The sequence below is a fragment of the Cnephaeus nilssonii genome, assembly GCF_951640355.1.
Source record: "Cnephaeus nilssonii genome assembly, chromosome: 9".
Lineage (NCBI taxonomy): Eukaryota > Metazoa > Chordata > Mammalia > Chiroptera > Vespertilionidae > Cnephaeus > Cnephaeus nilssonii.
Genome location: NC_137080.1, coordinates 78572189 through 78592878, shown reverse-complemented (window position 1 = coordinate 78592878; position 20690 = coordinate 78572189). Strand labels below are relative to the sequence as shown.

At 39.1% G+C, this 20690-nt stretch overlaps 1 protein-coding gene across 2 annotated transcripts in view; it reads left to right on the top strand.

Moving 5' to 3' along the window:
• The window catches only part of TFAP2D (transcription factor AP-2 delta), a gene marked incomplete at both ends in the record, with an annotated part of 52342 nt that extends 34315 nt beyond the window's left edge, over positions 1-18027 (top strand). For both annotated transcript variants that reach the window (XM_079780657.1, XM_079780656.1), the window contains one exon: positions 17808-18027. In XM_079780657.1, the coding sequence (XP_079636783.1) occupies positions 17808-18027 (220 nt within the window). The remainder of the gene's footprint in view (positions 1-17807) is intronic.
• Between the last annotated feature and the right edge of the window lie 2663 nt (positions 18028-20690).

Below are 20690 nucleotides of genomic sequence, written 5' to 3'. Positions count from 1 at the left end.
CATGCAGAATATGGTAACAAGCTAGTCTGGTATCTCCCAGAGAAGAGCAAAAGATATGGTAAATTGCTTCCCCAATTCTCAGTTTTTTAAAAAAAGGGAAAGAGAGATTAAATTTGAGGTGTAAAACTCAAGATCATCTGTGGCTGCAGATTCTCAATCACAGCCATTTGAAATGCATAACCATACCTTAAAACGTTTAACACTAAATAATGTATCTACTTATACAAGTGTGACCTATAAAATTTTGGTGTTACTTATATGTTGAGTATTTTGTTACCAGAAAGTTATGAATTCCACTTAGTATACTCTTTTTAATGTTTGCTGGATATTTAATTTATTTTTCTTTAATTATACTCCAGATTAATTATGTAGATGAAATCTCTTGATTTTATAATGGGAAACAGTATGATGCTAGAAGTCTCTTAACCAAAGTTCACTTTATAGCAAATTTCCTAAATTATATCTTTTTAAAATTGTGGTGAAAAACACATGACATAAAATTTACCATCTTAACCATTTCTAAGTGAGCAGTTAAGTAGTGTTAAATATATTCACATTGTTCTGCAACCAATCTTCAGGACTTTTTTTCATCTTACAAATGAAACCATGACTATTAAATACCAATTCCCCATTTCCTGCTTCCCCCAGCCCCTGGCAATGACCATTTTACTTTCTGTCCCTATGAATTTGGCTACTTTAGATGCCTCATACAAATAGAATCATGCAGTATTTGTTTTTCTGTCACTGGCTTATTTCACCTAGCATAATGTCCTCAAGGTTTGTCTATGTTGTAACATGTGTTAAATTTTCTTCCAAGACTGAATAACATTCCATTGTTTGTATATGTGACATTTCACTTCTAACTTGAACTAAATGTTACCTAAATACTCTTATTTACACCCCCATGCATCCATCAATGGGCACTTGGGTTGCTTCCACCTCTTTGGCTATTGTGAATACTGCTGCTGTGAACATGGGTGTGCAAATGTTTCTACAAGATTCGGCTTTCAATTCTGTTGTATCTATACCCAGAAGTAGAGCCACTATGTCATATTATAACTCTCTTTGAGAAACTGCCTTACTGTTTTCCATAGTGGCTGCACTGTTTTATATTCCCACCAACAGTGCCCAGAATTTTATTTCATTTCTCCACATCCTGGCCATCACTTGCTATTTACTTTTTTATTTTTTATTTTTGGTAGTATTTATCCTAATAAGTGGGAGGGGATATTTTATTATGGTTTTGATTTGCATTTCCCTTATGATTAGAGATTTTTTCATATGCTTGTTGGCCATTCTGTGTCTTCTTTGGAGAAATGTCTGTTCATGTCCTTTGCCTGCTTTTTAATCTGCCAATTTGTTTTTTGGTTGTTGATTTTTACGAGTTCTTTATATATTCTGAACATTAACCCCATATTAGACATATGATTTGTAAATATTTCCTATTGGGTAGGTTGCCTTTTTATTCTGTTGATTGTGTCCTTTTTATATAGATGTACAGATGTTTTTGATGTAGTTAATTTTGACTATTTTTACTTTTATTGCCTGTTCTTTCTGTGTCACAGTCAGGAAATCATTGCTAAATCCAATGTCACAAAGCTTTTGGCCTACTATGTTTTCCTGTAAAAAGTGTTATAGTTTTAGATCTTGTGTTTAGGTCTTTGCTCCATTTTGAGTTAATTTTTGCATATGGTATAAGATAAGTGTCTGACTTCATTCTTTTCCATGTCTTAAATTACACTAGGCCTCATTTAAAGTCCTCCCTAGGTTCTGCAACTTTAAGCAAAATGATGGATAATGAAACCAATTTTACTCTAGGCTAATTGATACAAACAAGAGTTAAGTTCCTATGGCATCTCATCAACATCATATTGAAACTATGTTATTGCAGGACCTGCTGTATATCCTTTTAAACAAAAGACTTAAACATAGTTTAAACATTTCCATTTAAAACCCAGATTGAATTCTCCTAATGTAGACTGGATTTAAGTGGGTGTTTTTGTTTTTACTGTGCATTTATTAAAAGTAGCTTGAATAGATGATCTTAATAGGACTGTAAAAGTCTGCGTGTTGCCTGACCTTGAAAGAGACTCCACACGTTACAAGTGCAGCCCCTTAAACCTGGCTTCACAGCGGACTCTCTCTTGGAGCTTTTTAAAACTCTTAAGAACTGGAGTACCCCTTTAAAGGTCTGATTCAACAAGTCTAGGATTGCACTCAGGCATCTGTTATTTGCAGATCTGAAGTTGATTCTGATAGTTAGGCAGCATTAAGAACCACGGTCCTAGGATATTTCTAGACTATTAGAAAAACAATTTTTATTCATGTTTAAAGTGATGCTGAGAGTTCTGTCCTGTACACTAACATATTAAAGAGATTCTACATCTATTATTCTGCTAATAATCTGGGTAGCAATGTTAGCACAGAGTATGTTTCTTTCATAATTTCCTACTGACGGTGGTAACTTTAATTTTGATAGAAGCATAAACTCAAGAGAAAAATGCGTTAGACAGGAAGCAGAACACATCTAACGTTGAAAACAGTCCATTGGCAGAGTCTTATCTTTCAGTTTTTTCTGAGCGCTGGCTGGGAAAAAAGAAGAGAGCATGATTGAATGGGCATAGAGAATAGCTAGTAACATCACCTTGTGCTACTATTTTATTTAGTCAAAATCTCCTTCCCAGTGAAGACCACTTGAATTACACCTGATAGGGTGCTTGATTTGGTTCCTTAGGAACTGTGGCTTACTTTCAGCAGGTTGAATATTTCCCGGTAAAGCGAGGATGTGATCATAGCCCTGTAAAGCACGGGTAACTACCTCCCATTTTCTGTGGTAATTGACATATCAGGGTGCTCTGGAACCCCGTGCGTGCAGGGACCCTCCTCGCTTTTCACGACTGTTTCCATCAAAATAACAGGAGGCAGATTTATTCATTATTTATAATTTACTGAGTATGAAAAAAAAATGTGTCTTGCTGTAGAGAACACAGCAGACACCACAGCTCCTACTGGAAGCGGGAAGAAAATGAAATGAAATCTGTAGGAGACCCTGTAGACAATTCCCAGGAATGGCAATTGCTGTGAGATCAGGTGACATCGGGTTCCACGGACAGAACAGGTTCTGCTAAGATAGAAACCCAGAGCCCTAATTTTTCAAAATCTTAGGAATTCTCCTCTGAAATCTCAGGAGATGTTAACAACTTTTCCCTTCTTTTGCCTCTTACATTCTCATAATCGCATTGAATCTGAAATCAAGCGTCTGGCAACATTAATAGGGAAGGAGGTTAAACTATCTTTAACACTCAGTTTAGAAAGAACAGTCTATCAGAAAAAGGAAATTTTCTTTCTCAGCACTCAGTTGGCAGCCTGAAACGTTATTGTTTCTAATATTTTACTATGCTAATGGCAGGCGGTACAAGATAACTAAAGGACTGTCCCATTGTTTAGGGACTTTTAATGTGGAAGACAATTAATAGTCAGACTTACATGAGAGGGATTTTATAATAGAGAATTAAGCAGCATGCAGGCTATCATTTTTCCATCCACAGTACTTAGCACATAGTATGTGCCCAGCAAATATACATTAATAAATGAAGATAATGATGCTATGTTAGGTCTTAAATGAATCCTCCATTGATTCATTCCCCAGGGCCATGGGCTGAAGAAATGGAATGATCAATGTGCTTAATTCTCCTATTTGAGTCAGAAAGTGTGCTGACATCACACCTTAGAATTAGATGCTCCTACTACTCCCATAATGCTTTGAAAGTAAGAAATGTACAGCATTCCCAGATACCTGTGTGCCTGCTGGTGATTAAATTTTTCCATTGATTCTCACTGTTGAAAGCTCCCTTATATTCCCCACTCTTCTTCAATATTTGGATCTTCTGTTCAGCATCCCTGTCAAGTTGTCACCCGTTCCAGGCTTGAAAACTTGCAATGATAGACTGCTCTTTGCTCGAGTAAGCATCCTCCTGTCTCTGACAGCTCTATTAGAAATGCCTTTTTTTCCCCAATGAGGCAACATCTGTCTCCCTAAAGTCCTACAGAGTCAGTTACCCTCCCAGCCTCTAAAGACAGCTCTCATGCCTCTCTGAGTTTTTTGTTCCTGGGCTATTCATCCCCATTTTCGTTAGTGTTCCACATATGTCATGCACCCCCGTCAACTCAACTAGCATCTTCTGAGTGCTATGTGCTTGGCAACATGCTGAAGAGAGGATGTTTCTCTTTACTTAAGCGTGAGCATGTTTGGTCTTCTCCGAGGAGCCTACGATGTGTATAGTCCCCCTCCCTTGGGATGGGAAAGTGGCAGGGAAGGTAATCTGCCGTGGGTGAATTTCTTAATCTTGCACAAGTATTTTTAGTGCCAGAAGAGAAATGAAGAAATTTAAATTAAGTCTCTAATCCCAAAAGAAAGCATCATGAAATAAATTATACAACTAAGCTTAGCATTTAAGAAATAAAAATAGTAAGCTTTCCTTTACTGTTCTAGGATGTTCTGCCTAGTCCAAGGGAACATCTAAGCCCATTTTATTTAAGAATATTGGAAATAGCCCTGCCTGGTTTGGATCAGTGGATAGAGCATCGGCCTGCGGACTGAAGGGTCCCAGGTTCGATTCTGGTCAAGGGCATGTACCTTGGTTGCGGGCACATTCCCAGTAGGGGGTGTGTAGGAGGCAGCTGATCGATGTTTCTCTCTCATCGATGTTTCTAACTCTCTATCCCTCTCCCTTCCTCTCTGTAAAAATCAATAAAATATATATATTTTTTAAAAAAGAATATTGGAAATAGTGAGCCTGAATTGTGAAGGAAAAAAAATCCTGTTTCCCAAACTTAAGCTCCTTTACATAAGGTTGAAATTAAACTTTAAAACGTAAACTCCACAAGTGAGTGCCCTTCCCAGGTGCAAAGAAAAATATACTCATTGGGTCTTATTCACCAGTTAAGTGGGCAAGGGTAATCTGTATTTACACAAAAGAAAAGTGACTCCCTTGAGGTAAACCTTGCACTTACAGCAATGTCTACTAAACTAAAACAATTTTCACTTCATCAGCAGACAAATGGAATCACGATGCACTTCTCACATGAATCAACATTAAATCACTTACATTAATTTACTACTAAATGGGAAATTAAAGAACTTAATCAGTTGCCAATATTTATTGTACTTCACACATTGTGTGGCATTTGTTTTAAATGCTACAAGAGATACATATGTAATAGCAGGTCATTTGATGACATTCTCATGGATTTTTAGGTTCAGCAGGTAGGAAGTTAGTAATTAAAATAACAGAAACCAGAGGCAATTGTTTCTAATAATAAGTGGCAAAAATGGCCCACAATAGTTAATGTGTGAATAATTGATTTGTGGGAATGCATACATTGGGGAAGAAATTTGGTGAATTTTTATTTAAATAATTTCTGGTTTTTTGAGCTATGGACTGGGGAGCAGACATAGGGAGACAGCACGGGATCATGGGAGACACTCAGGGGGAGGTCAGGGAGCCTAGCTCAGTCTTGTCTCGGTTACCAGCTGGGCGTGTGGATTAAAGGCAGGCACTTCACCAGTCCAGCCTCTGGGTGTTTCTCTGTAAATCGATGCAGTTAAGCTGGATGATCTCTAAAGCTCCTTCTAGACCAATGGTGTTTTTCTCCATTGCTGGTTTACTGCTCTATTTTAAATCATTGTTTATGCTATATTTCCACATGATCTCATTTCTTCTCTTTATGCTTTAGCCACTCGTTTATTTTTAAGTCAACAATTGAATAGGGTTTAGCTAAAAAAGCACAACAGTCCTAAGATTAGTGTCTTCATTCCTTTATACTATAGAAAATATCAATGGTCTAATAGGGAGAAATATAAAGAAATGGTTATGGTTCACTTATCCACAAAAGCTCTATTCCCATATGTAAAAAAAATAAAAATTAAAAATAGGATAAAGGTAAAAAATAAAAAAGTCTTTACCTTCAAAAAGTTGACTTGTCTGTGATTGACTTTGGTCTCTCCTAATGGGTATGCAATGATTGTATCCTTAGCCTTCTTTTCTATTGAGCTGGACTGAAATAAAATGGAATCCCAAGGACCCATCCATTCCCCTTTGGGACCTCAGAATAAGTGGCTGAGAAGAGCAGGAAGAATGTGGCCTTGGGGGGAGGGGGGCGGGGGACGGGGTGAGGAGGCAGCCTTTCTCCCAGTCTGACAGAGATTCAGAGCAGTCATAAACACATTTCTCCAAAGTGAGTTTCATAGAGCATTAGTCCCATGAGATGAGCCTTAAAATTGTCTCATGATCAAGTGTTTCTCGGATCAAGAAACCCTGACTGACTACTATACCTCTCTTGAAGTGTGCCAGTGCACATTAGCATGTCAAAGGCTCCCAGAACCTTTTGAATGGAACCATTTTTGAATGAAAGGAAAACTTAGTCCCCTGTTTTCAAAACTTGATCACAGAAACTATTTGTGTGTGTGTGTGTGTGTGTGTGTGTGTGTGTTTTCTCAAAATACTTATTGACATTCCATAGAACTCAGGTTCTGCCGAAGTTCTTGGGGGAAATGCTGAAGAAATTCATCATCTTCATTTTCCTAGAAAGGATAGCCGTCATGGTAGTTAGGTGTTATTTCTTGGCCCTAAGAATACACATCCAACTTCCTAGCTGCATTTAAACTGTTTTAAAAATACTGATGTTTTGGACCCCTCTCAAACCAATAAAATCAGGATCTTTGAGGTGGGACCAACGCATTGGTATTTTTTTTTTTTTAAAAAAAGCTCCCTGGGTGATTCTCATATATGTTTAGGTTTGAGAACCACACCAGCTGAAGGAACCACAGACCATTGCGAGTGCTGTGAAGGCCTTGCTAATGAGTACATTTCAATGATGTTTGGCCACCAAAGCAAAATGTACCATAAATATGCACCTTGGTTAAACTCAATTTTAAATCATTTGGGGCTATGGGATAATATAATCTATGTAGAAAATAAGAACAATCAGACAGTTTCCATTTCCTCTATTTCTTCAACCTGTTAGGATAGATGCCATCAAATTCTGGAAGAATAGGACCCAGCTACTTTCCTCAGGGTGAGGTCTCTCTCCCTGGCCTATATTCAGGGTTGTGCTGCTTCAGAGAGATGAAGGGCCTTACCCTCATAGCTCTGAACAGAAAGGAGGGGTTTTCAAAAAAGGCCCGCAATCCTTTGCTGATGTTTTCTGGGGTCTGTTTCCCAGCCCCCTGGCCTCACAGCTGTTCTCATGAGTACAAGAAGGCACTTTTCCGGCTGCCACCAAAAACTAGAGTGGGAGTACAGGCTGAGCCTGGGGCTGTATTTGCAACTCAGCCTGCAGTAGCTGAATAATCCAGGAAGGAAGGAAAAGGAGATTTGTCTTCCCTTTAAATCTTGCTACCTGCATGCTTCCCAGAGGCTAAAAAATAGAACTGAAGTTGATGACAGTGGCATCCGCATGCAATTCAGAAAAGCAAAAATACACGTTCGCAAACATCCATTGGAATAATGCAACATAACAAAATAGTAGGAATAATAGCCCAAACTATTTCAACCTTTACACATACCAAAAGAAATGGAGGAAGAGAAGTCGGCTTGTCAAACATTGTCCAGGTAGAAAATTGAAATTTGACAAAATGAAATGAGAAAATGGCAGTTGGCTATTTTCTCTCGACTTTCAGTCTTCTAGTTTGTAGCATAATAGTATCGATTACTTCCAGCTTTTGGTATATCCAAAGAAAGCTAGAAAAATCCATCCATGGTTGGCAGACACAACTGAGTGACCCAGTCTTCAGTGGCAAATACTAATGAGGCTTTTGTTTTCTTTTCAGTACATATTAAATCAGTGTTTGCTTAGTAGGTGGAAAGAATGTGCTGGAATCCAGGCCCATCTCTTGCCAACAGAGGAAGAATCCAGGGGAAGATTCCACAAGAGTTTGCTTTAGGCTACGTTTTAGAAAATTGCTTTAGTGATTTAATTTAAATTAGTTTAGACAGATCAATTAAAGTAATGATAAAGCACTTCTGAAGGACAATTCGAGCAATATGGAAACAGTTTTGTCTGGAATACAACAAAGCTAGTGAAATGTAAACCATATTTACTCAGATTAAGAAAAGTAAAACAGCTCTTGTCCCTCTGGTAGATTGTCCACTCACAATCTTATATTAACTTGCATTTCAAATTAACACTGAAGTTTTAGAGATTTTAAAGATAAACACATAAGGCCTTGGCCCCAAGAAAAAAAATGCCCTTAATCAAGGGTCACAACGTGTGAAGAGAAGTTTTTGAAATTTCTATTCTATGGAAGTTTCTTGATAGCCATCATCATTAATGTCAAGTACAGTCATGTGGCACCTTAATTATGGGGGTAATTTCTTTTGCTTGTTTGTTTCTTTGTTAATCCTCACCTGAGGATATTTTTTCCATTGATTTCTAGAGAGAGTGAAAGGGATGAAGGGAAGGAGAGAGGGAGAGTCAGAGCAAAGGAGAAGGAGAAGGAGAGGGAGAGGGAGAGAGAAACATTGATGTTTCTCTGAGAAATGCATCCTTAGGCTATTTCCTTTCTGTGCAAACATTATAGAGTATTAGAGGCCCAGTGCACGAAATTTGTGCATGGCGGGTGGGGGGGGTCCCCTCAGCCCAGCCTGCACTCCCTCCAATCTGGGACCCCTCGGGGGATGTCCGACTGCTGGTTTAGGCCTGATCCCAAGCCTAAACCGGCAGTCGGACATCCCTCTCACAATCTTGGACCGCTGGCTCCTAATCACTCACCTGACTGCCTGTCTGGTTGCCCCTAACTGTTCCCCCCATGCCGGCCTAATCGCCCCTCACTGCCTCTGTGTGCCAGCCTGATTGCCCTTAACTGCCCCCCGCCCCTGCCTGCTGGGCTGGTCACCCCACACAGCCTGCTATTCAGTCGTTTAGTCGCCCCTCACTAAACCTCCTGCCAGCCTGGTCACCCCACGCAGTCTGCTGTTCAGTTGTTTGGTCATCCCTCACTAACCCCCCTGCAGGCCTGGTCATAGGCAGCCATCTTGTGAGGTCATGAGGGTTAATTTGCATATGACCTCTTTATTATATAGGACTAGTGGCCCGGTGCATGAAATTTGTGCACGGAGGGGAGGTTCCCTCAGCCCAGCCTGCACCCTCTCCAATTGGGGACCCCTTGGGGAGGTGCCAGCAGTTGGACATCCCTCTCACAATCTGGGATCGCTGGCTCTTAACTGCTCACCTGCCTGCCTGCCTGCCTGACTGTCCCTAACTGCCTCTGCCTGCCTGCCTGATTGCCCCTAACCCCTCTGCCTGTCTGCCTGCCTGATTGCCCTTAACTGCCCTCCCCTGCCGACCTGATCTCGCCCCCAACTGCTCTCCCCTGCCGGCCTGGTTTCCCCCAACTATCCTCCCCTGCTGGCCTGATCTCACCCCCAACGGCCCTCCCCTGCCGGCCTGACCTTGCCCCCAACTGCTCTCCCCTGTGGGCTGATCATCCCTAACTGCCTCTGCCTGCCTGATCACCCCCAACTGCCCTCCCCTTCAGGTCTGATCTCACCCCCAACTGCCCTCCCCTGCAGGCCTGATCTTGCCCCCAGCTGCCCTCCCATGCTGGCCAATTTGGTTCTGATTGGTCAGTTTCTATGCCAGTCAGTGTCAAAAGCTCTGCCTCCTAGGCAGCCATTGGTTCCTCACAGTTCACCCAGATTTGGTTCTGATTGGTCAGTTTCTATGCCAATCAGCATCAAAAGCTCTGCCTCCTAGGCAGCCATTGGCTCCTCACAGTTCACCTAGATTTGGTTCTGATTGGTCAGTTTCTATGCCAGTCAGCATCTCTGGGCCTATCTCCAGGCCTGATCAGAGAGGTGGGGCTGATCAGCAGCCCCCGCGGAGGCCTGGAGAGAAATAGACGCACAGCTGCTGGAGAAGCACAGAGAGAAAGAGAGACAACAGCTGATCAACGGCTTCCACAGAGGCTGTGGATCAGACCTCGCCCCTCTCTTCAGGCCTCTCTCCAGGCCTGACCCACAGCCCCCTGGGCAGTCAGTGCTGGGTCGCCATGGCAACACTGCAGGACTGACTTCCGGTGTTCGGTGGAGCCTTCGGTCTGTCGTTATGGACCCTGGGTTTTTATATATTAGGATACTTACACAGCCTAGATGGTGTAGCACCATCATATATGCCATCAGTCACTGACTAAAACATTGGTATGTGGCACATGACTGTAGTTTATATGTATAAACACTGTTTGTAACTCATCTGATTAGCAAAACTGCAGAAGGTAAAAGAAAAATGATTGTAATTTATTTCCTTTCAATTAGAAATCTCTTCTCTTTCATCCTCTATTACCTTTTTTATTTCTGACTCACAATTACTTCATTTAAAAAATATATTTTCATTGACTTCAGAGAAGAAGGGAGAGGGAATAGAAACACCAATGATGAGAATCATTGATCAACTGCTTCCTGCACACCTCCTACTGGGGATTGAGCCAGCAACCCGGCATGTACCCTGACTGAGAATCAAACCATGACCTCCTGGTTCATAGATAGACTGGTTCATGGCTCAACCACTAAGCCACACCAGTCGAGCTCAATTTCTTTGTTTGTAATGCCACCGATAGAGAATAAAGTTAAAACTTTTGCTATATATTTTCCTTTAAAAAGTTAAAGTATGCGTCAGAACTTATTCAGGTCAAGTCATTGGTCAAGAAGAGATTAGGAAGTCACCTTATAAGAAGGCAAAAGCTGTAACTCCACAGGTGTGCACATGTGTGTGCGCGCGCACACACACACACACACACACACACACACACACACAATTTCTCCAGAAAAGGTTGCTGTACCTAGTAGTGTCCCTCCAATTGCTGAAATGTGAATATGCCCTAACACTTAGGGGAAAAGTCAAAAAGTAGAGTTTCACCACTGGATCTGTTATCAGTGGGGAGTCCTCCATGCCCCCACCTGTTGCTGGTGGAAATGGGCTTCCTGGGGTGCTGTTGGAATAATGTCTGGAGGCTCCCACAGGAGGATAAGGCATTGTGGAAAGTTTTATTTCTGTGGAATTAAACCCCTGAGTTTCCAAGGTCCCATCTACCTCCATTCCACCAAGGAAAAAGTCCCATTTTGTCTCCAGCAGAGCTAGGATTGAAGCCACTCCCCTGAGCCTCTGTTCCTTATTTGCACAGTTTAATCCAGGATCTGGCTAGCTTAGCTTGTGTTCCCAACTGCAGTCCATTGCATGTGGGGTCCACATGGCTATGGGCCATGTGGCTTCTAGGGCCACATGTCTATTGTGGAGGGCAAGTGCAAGGAAGTAGGAGGGAAGCAAAAGGAATAAGAGAGAGAGAATTCCTTTGTTTTGGGATTATGTATTGCCAAATTTTCACAGGCTTGCAGTGGCTCCACGCCTCTGGCCAATTATCTTCTTTTCCAGGTTAGACTGGCATACAACTACCTTCCCTATGTCACGCAGACTTTATTGTGCATGCATCTATCTTCCCCTTTGTTGGACCTTTTCCCCCAGTGACCTGTAAAGTTGCAGCTTTCTGGTGAAGCTGCCCAGATGACCATGCTTATAGTGTCTGGCCTCCCTTTTGCCTTCTTCCTACTGTTAATATTAACAACTAGCTAATTACAGTGGTAACAGATCCAGCAAACAGTTACTCCCTTCCTGCACTCAACCAATTTAAAGAGATGGTTTATGTTGCAGAAAGATGCTCTAGAGAATGTTAATTGGGAGGTCTAGCAAAATAGGAGTTTTTTAAACCATGAATAAAATTAAGAAGATGACTGTTAAATATAAGTTACATTTTCTCTAACATCAGGTGCTATAAACTGTCAGTCTAGATTTTCTCAGCAGGTGATTATATTGCTCACAGTCAGTTGTCAGAACCTTCCTGCTCCTCAGTGTGAAATTAGTAATAGGAAAATGAAATCAATGGGCTGGAATCTAGTTAGAGACAGAAAGAATAGTTCAAGATAAATATAGCTACTGAGCCTGACAAGCTATGATTCAAACCTCAAATTTTGACCCTTGCTTTTTTTAGTTTAGACTTACTGATTTGGTAAGACATTTTCCTAACAATTACTCTTGAGTCAGATCTTTCAGTGTACTGCAAGTGGATATGTTTTCCTTAATCTCCCCTAAATTTCACATCATTGATTTTGGCCACCAACTAAGCTTTTTACCACATTAAGGTATTTCTGCACGTTGGTTTTTGCTATCCAATGCAGGAATTTTCCTCTCTATTTTAATTCCAGCCATTAAGTTACAAATCCATGATGCCTTCAACCACATTGTCAATTGACATGTCGAGCAGCAGCGTGGAATTAATGAGAGAGCCTTGTGGAGCTCCACCAGAGATGTCCTTCAAGGTTGACAACTGCCCTTAAGTCCACACTTTGGGTTTCATTGTCCAACCAGCTGTGACTCTTCCTCACTCTGCTGTCATCTAGCTCACTTCCCCCCACCCTACCCCCGCCCCCTACTTATCACGTGGTATTTTGGGAGAATTTGGCAGATATATGACTAAAATCCTACAGTAAATTGCATTGCTACTGCTCTGTAAGACTTTTATAGAGGGAAATAGTAGTTACTTTATTGGGTTCAGAAACCCAGACAGCACTTCAGTGATCACCTCTATGTTTTTAAGTGTTAACATTTCAGATTTGTAATAATCAATTACATGAACAAAGTGTGATAAATCCCTTCACTGGAACACTTACAGCAATAAAAAGAATCTATTGATAAACACAACAAAGTGGATGATTCTCAAAATTATTATGTTTAGTGAAAAGAGGCAGTCACAAGGAGTCTAGAGACTTTATGATTCAGTTTAGATGGTATTTAAAGGAAAAAGCAAAAACTCTGGGGATAGAAATTGGAGCACTGATTCTCAGTAGCTGGGGGTGAGGAGAGTGAATGCATTAAAAAGGAACACAACCACACTTTTGGATAATGGTGGTGATTATATGACCTTTTGAGTTTGTCAAAATTCAATAAACTATATACCTAAAAAGATTAACTGTTACCCTATGTAAATTCAAACTCAATAAATTTGATTTTTAAAAATCTAATTATAAAAAATTTGTTAAGGGACTAATTAAATGTAATTTAAAAACCTAGAGTTTCTCAAATCTGTCCTTTCCCCCCCCCCCACTTTGATTATAAAGGCATGTTTCTCTGTTCCATCTCACTGCATCCTTTCTCATCTCCCATAATTTTTCAAAGATTACCTAACAAGCTAGTGTCTCAAAAACACATTCCTGTGTTTTCTTTATCCTGAAATAGGAGTTTTCTATATTTGAAAAGTCTCAACTCTACTTGACAGTTTGAAAAGAGCAAAGCATCTTAATTACCATTTAGTCTTTTATATGCAAACATAGCACTATCTCCCACAAGCCTCAGGCCTATCCCTGCATTATTTCTCTTGCTCATTCTTGAACTTCAAGGTCTACCAGCATCAGAGACTACCAAATGGAACCAAGGAAATGTTAGCCTTTGTTAACTCCATGATTCCATACATTGAAGTCCCCACTCATTCTCCCCTAGGCTGCTGCCCCCTGGAGGTGACTATTACCCAAATGCTAGCAGCAGAGTATAGGCTAATGACAGTGGTACCCCACCTCAGACTTGTTTGTTTTATTATTTTTGCTTTTGGTTGTGGGTTTTTTTCACTTTGTTTTAGCACTCTATGTTTTTTAATATTAGACTATAATTATGACAACAAATTTATAGTAAGAGCCCAAACCATACATTTTTAGAGATACATAGCATCCTTTTTGCCACTTACATTAAACTTTTGTAGACTTTGATGATCACTTTTGCTCTAAGTGATCATCATTCTTGCTCACTTTGATGACTGAGATCTTACTCTCATGGGTCTATTTTCTTCCCATTGTCTTCTCTCTGCTCTATTTCACATTTTTGGATGGAATGTTACTCCTTTCTCCTCAGGATTCTATTAAAGTCTTCTCATCACTTTGGCAGGAACGCCTCTTTTTCAATATCTTAATCAAGGGAATCAGGAAACTAATTCCCTTTTTTCAGTAACATCCAAAGATTTTGAAGGGTGAGTAGACTTTGATTGGCTACAAAGAAGAAAGAGGGCAAACAAAGGTACACAACAGAATGACCATCATAGGTTTGGGGATGGAGAGGACATATGCCTGAGATAAGCCTTTTTAAAATAAAGTAATAGAACACACTATTACAAAGGATAAGGGAAAGAGACCTAGGAAATGCAAATGTGTTAAGAAATCCATATAACATTTGTATCCTCTGCCATTCTTCAGCAAAAATTTTTTAAATGTGACATGAAGATGATACATTGCTAGTTGTCTCTTTCACTTGTCTCATGAGGATCAACTTTTAGATGAATTTGAATTTAGAACTTCTAGATTTTGACTACCTACTTCAAACCATCATGGCTACTATTTACCCAGGTAATATTTGCTATCTACTTAGGAAATGTTCTCTGATGTTAATCTTATGAAAATACATGCAAATTCCAAGTATAACCTAATATTAAGTCTGTGGTTAAAAACTAATATTTTCAAAAGAAAAAAAAACAATCTCCAGTATCAAGGATTTTTAAGATTAGACTGTAGTGTATTACATTACAGATGACCTTAGTTTATTTTCTATCTAGGACTGAAAGTCAGCATTACCAGTTCTGTTTTTCTTCTATTTTTCTATATGTTCTACATTATTTATTCTCTCCTTTTTGTATGTCACTAAGAGTGAGATATACACTTGTTTTTCTGGAGTGGTTGGGGCCAAGAGACTTTCATGATATTCCCAGAAATTTTTTTGTTGTTGTTGTTTTTAACCATCCTGTGATTTTACATTTTTTTCTGTGCTATTCTAAAACAGTGTTAGATTAATTATTTAGATTCATAAGCCTCACTGAAAGCTGTTAGAATAGAGGTTATGCTTTGCATTTAGTATCACCTAGGGAGGGGGTGGGCAGGTGCATGCTTTTTCAATGTGAAGGTATTGTTAAATTAAGAAAACCAACAAAATTTACATGATGTTTTTCATGTGGAAAGATAACAGTTCAAGTAATTACTTTTCTTATGTTGAATATTCCACAATCAATTTTTGACTTCTCTGTTGAGCTCAGTGTTCTTTGAACTTCCATAACCTTCTGTTCATGCCCTGCATTTAAAGAAGAGCACCATAAGCATTCATAATAATGAATTGAAGCTTAGAGTTGGAAAGAACCATGCAGATGTTCTAGTTAGACCATTGTCATCTTACAAGGCTAAGTAACTTCCCCCAAATCACAAATTGCCTAAGGTCAGAGCCAATGTGAAGACTTGGGACACCTGGTTCTCAGTGCAGGGCAGAGATGACAATGCAACCTGCTAATGAGCAGGTACATATTTCAGAAGCAGGAAAGGCCATCAGCCAAGAAGGATACCAGCTTAAGAACCTTTCATTATGGTGACAACTCTTCTGGACATGGAGAATTAAAGCATTTATATACACCTATCCATTTTGTACGTGATTTTAAAAAACCCTGTCTTATACAGGAAAGTGAGCTCAAAGAATTAACATCTTCTGGGCCTACAAGTCTGCCCACAAAACCAAGTTAGAGAAACTAAGCTAAAACTGCCAACATAATGTGATTTGGCAAAGAAAAGGACTAAAACACACCCTTAACCCGAGAAGAACATAAGTAGAGGCAATACAGAATATCAGATTTCTCAGGCAAATTATTACTTCTCTGGCATTAATTTATTCATCTATAAAACAGAGATAATAATACCTACTTAGTGTTGATGCCAGGGTTATGTGAGATGATACAGGATAAAGTACTCAGAATAGGGCCTGCCATATGGTCAGAACTCAAATATTGGCTAGTAACTTTAATGTTTAACCTAGTAAAATTAATTCCGCATATTCAGTTATAGATGAAGAAGGTAGTCATAACCAAAGAGGACATGGCAGTATAGAGGAAAATAACACTCATCTAATGATGTAAGGATCCCTGAAACAGGATTAAAGCATGAGAAAATAGGTAGTTTGTTCCAGGGCCAAGAATCTAGATATCAATGGAGGCTTCCCTCAGTTCTTTGTATGGGTCAGCCATGCTTAATTCCTCCACCGCTCCCATCAATTCCACTTGTTGTCCAGACTCCCTGATAGTTTCTAAAGCATATGGATTCTTCTCATTGTAGAAATGGAGCGGAAGTCAGTTTTCCTCCTCAGTAGTGCAGGACACTGCAGCAAAGATATGCATATGCTTGAACTATGATGATGTCTTATATTACAAATTTGGTGCACATGGTTGGCCAAACACTGACCATTCTTGTTTCTTATTAATTGGAGACTGAGGTTGTTTTCCTTTATTGAGTGTGTTAATTATGTCCTAGACATAAGGCAAGCTTTGCAAAATATTCAGATGAAGGATGCTAGCAACCTGTGCAGTGTAATGAGGGACATGCAGAAAATCTTACCCTCACCATTAAAACCCCAAAGCCACAATTCTGCGTCCTTTAAATGAATTAATATAAACACAATTCCATGTGATAGATCTTATTATTGCCACCACTGAGGTGATATGGGTGGGCTGCATTAGACCCTAAGTCCCTCATTTTCATTGTTTTATATTTTTGTTCCTAAAGATTACATACCCTAAGAGAGGTAACTAGCTAACATGTTATGAAGGATAGTTAAAAACTTCTAAAGTTATAACAGTTAAAAACTTCTAAAGTTTTAACAACCTAGGGCTTGTAATAAGTTGATAGTTTGGTTTTTTAATACACAATATATATCATGTTGTATACATAGTATAACATGCATAATATATGTCAAACATATTTTTCAATATTATTTCAAGTATGAATAATGGAGAGCAACCTGGCAGTATTACTTCAGTGACAGTTGACCAAGTGGACAATCTGGATGGCTTCTATTCACAAGAAGAGTGAATCTGCACTTACTTGTTCAACTAGAAATATCTGTTATGGTTTTAAGGGCTACCTATACTGAGGTTGCAATGGCACCCTACATTTGCTTATTAGTTATGATTATTATTTAATTAGTTAGCTGCTAAAACCCAAATACAGAGTGGTGTACTTAAGATGGAATTTTGTTTTTCTCTCACTAAAGAGACTAGAGGTGAGGGGGTCCTTTCTATGCTGTTCCATCTCCATCACCAAGGTGACTATCCTCATCTGCTTAGCTGCATAACTATTTTGAGAGGACACAAAGGGCACTCAGTTTTCTTTTAAGCAGGTGGGAGTCTCATACAGCCCCTCAGAATTTATTGTGGGAGGATTAGTCCCTTGTTCAAATCTAGCTGCAAGGGAAGCTTGGAAATATAGTCCCCAGCTGGATGGCCACCTGCCCAGATACAACTCTATTACTATGAAGAAGAAAAGAATGAAGTCAAAGAAACAGCCATCAAGCATACTCCACCAATTTTGATTTCTTCTTATATGATCTATGCCCAATCAAGCATGGGTATCATTCTTTAAAATGAGATGATTCCCACACATAGAAAGTTGTATTTTCTGACTTTCTTGATGAGATAGTCAGAGTCAAGTCATGTGTTAAATACTCAGACTTGCTAATAATTCATGCATGTCAACTCTATTAATGACAAACCTTCCAAATACATTCCAAATTTCTAATGGTCAGAAGGAATACACTGACTTGTGTTCTATCTTCCACAATGCTTGGCACCACTTAGGAATATAAAAAATGCCTGTTGAATTGAATGTTCTGGATCAAATGGGGGATTTATTGTCCTATTTCATACTGTATCTTGCTCATCTCTTTCTCCTATCACTTCTCGTTTCCAGTTTGATCACTCATGGCTTTGGGACTCCAGCAATATGTGCAGCCCTAAGCACTTTCCAAACAGTCCTCAGTGAAATGCTGAACTACTTGGAAAAACACACTACCCACAAAAATGGCGGAGCGGCGGATTCTGGCTCAGGACATGCCAACTCGGAGAAAACCCCCCTGCGGAAAACCTCAGAGGCCGCCGTGAAAGAGGGCAAAACAGAAAAGACAGACTAGCTACATCAAACAACCTACTTCCAGAGTCTTGCTGCTGATATTTTTTCTAATATATAATATATCATGGAGGGTGATTACACTTCAATGGATCAAATCTGGACTCTCCCCTGAACCTCCATAAAAAAACAAAAATGGAAATGAAAAATGAAACAAAAAAGGACAAAACCACAAAAAAAAGTGAAAAAAAAGGAAAACAGCAGTGTAACCGTGTGATGAAATTGTCACTTTTAAAATTTCATGTTATGATAAACTCCTTTCGTGCACGTAATTTCTTGTTCTGAATGATATACATCACAGTGTTAAGCACTCCTGGACTTTGGAGAGGCAGCATATGCTTTTCACATCTGACTGATGCACTTTCTTACCCTGCTCTGTAGGGAGGGATCGGAAAGTGTGACCAAACTGGACTCCACCACCAGTGCTGACAGCTCGTTTTGACATAACTCCCTGTAACAAGAGTGCCTCTTACCAATAAGTAGACCAATCTGGCAATTAATCCATCAATAAATACTTTGGGAACTGAAAAGGGCAGTCACGAATCTTTGTCCTGTGAATTGACAGAAATTCTAAAATTTTGGTCACCCCCAGCCCACGTAACTACCAGTGCCTTGGTGGTATTTAAAAATTCCAGAAAACGCTGTCCCCCCTAGTATGACTATTCCCTCCTCACCCTAGGTCCTTCTGTATTTTTGCCCAATAGCTAAGAAGAGAGTCAACATAATATTGAAGAAATAAGAGATGTGAACTCCTCTATCCATTCTCCTCACACGCCCAACCTAACCGTTCAAGGAAACAGACTGCACTTAATGGGTCAGGGCAGGATGGATACAGTAGCTTTGCCATTCGTGGGCTCCCGATGGAAAGCAGTAGAATTGTGATGCCTAGAAAAGCTTTGGAATAGGAGCAGCGATCTCTCCAGGAAGCCCTGCCCCTCAGAGACAGTAGAGGACCCCAGGGGGCCCCTGGAGGTCCATTGAAGTACTGGTGGCCAGTGATTGTATGATTAGAATGAGGGCCCTCCTTTTTCTACCTTTGTGCTTCTTCTACCTGCTCGATAGCTGTGTCCTAACCCTTTAGAAGCACAGAAGCATTCAGGTCTGTGTTCAATAAAAACAAAAACAGAATGATCAGAGGTGACTTTTGCTTTTAAGATGCTTCCTTTTCTTAGAGCTTGTTCCTACAGTTCATGTCCTTTAATTAAGACACTGAAGACAGGAGGTTCCGGCTGCAAAGGCCAGAAACTAACTGAATGAAAGTTAGGACCATTTAAACCTGAAAGTGTCAAGAAACCTGACTGGTACCACATTGTTCTAACCTTTCTACTGTTAACATTTTCCAACTTCTAAGCAAATAAATATATAGGTCATCATCTATGAAAAAAAATAGTCTAATAATGTGTGGACACACCTGACACCAAGTGTAGCATGAAGATATTATCCTCTTGTTAACATATTTCAATTACTTTCACTAAGTGTCTGCCATAATATAACCCCATGGGAAATATTAGTATTATTTTTAATTGGAAAGAAATTAATTGCTCAAGATTTTTTATGTAGAGATCAAAAACTATTTTTACCTAATAATAATTCTTAAAATTATTTGACCTTGATCTTCAGTCATGGACAGAAAAGGGGAACCATAACCAATAAAAATCTAAATTATTCAGACTAAATTCAATTAACAGGAGACACTACTAAGGAATTCTATAATAAAGGGGTTTATAGTTATGTAAAAAAGCTTAAAATGAAGAAATGAATTGTGGGTTCATCTTTATCTAGATCCATTTTTAAAATTTTACCATTATTCAAGGCTTTAAAATTTTTAAAATAAAATAGGATGAAGCTAAGATTCTGCTGCAGTTCCAAATTTCATCACAAAATAAATTATTCCATTTTACATGAAATTTTCCATATTGTAATATATACACAAAAATGATGAATATTTCAGTTTCATAAGTAGTAGGAGGCTATATACAGGTAATGTGGACCACTAATATTTCCTTAATAAAATTTCCACATTAATTTTCTTTTATTCCTTTTATTATTAACAATACATATGTATTTAATATGGCATTTTGATATGCTTATCTGCTAGGTACCTAATGTAGTTATATACCATGTAAAATGTTCACCAATAATCAGATGAAAAGTTAGATCTGGCTTATAGTACCAGCTTATTTCTCCACCCATAGTTGTTACTAGTTGGGGTTCTTAACACCTCAATGGGGTGTTTTTTATTAACCTTGGAAACAAAAGTATAACTATAAATAATTACAGTGCATATTATTTACCAGGATTTGGGGTGTCTTCAGAGCCTTAAATGGACAGCACCCATCATTTAACTTAACCAGCCATTGGGACATAAATGAATTGGTGGACTGGTCATATTTAGAGTCATTATTTATTATCATATCCTAATAGACATTGTTAACATACCAACTTTTGCCTTGTATATAATAGGTACTTAACACTTTTTAAATAAATGAATAAATGAATGTGTGTGTGTTCTTTGTCCAAAATGGGCCAAAGGACATTTTACTTTTGATTCTTTTTAATACTCAGTGCTTCAATCTGGCTTGCTTCTTCCATGGTAATTTATAGATAATTTTTTTATTTGAATAAGGAAATATTTCCATTATCTCATATTAGTGGCAAGTAGATATA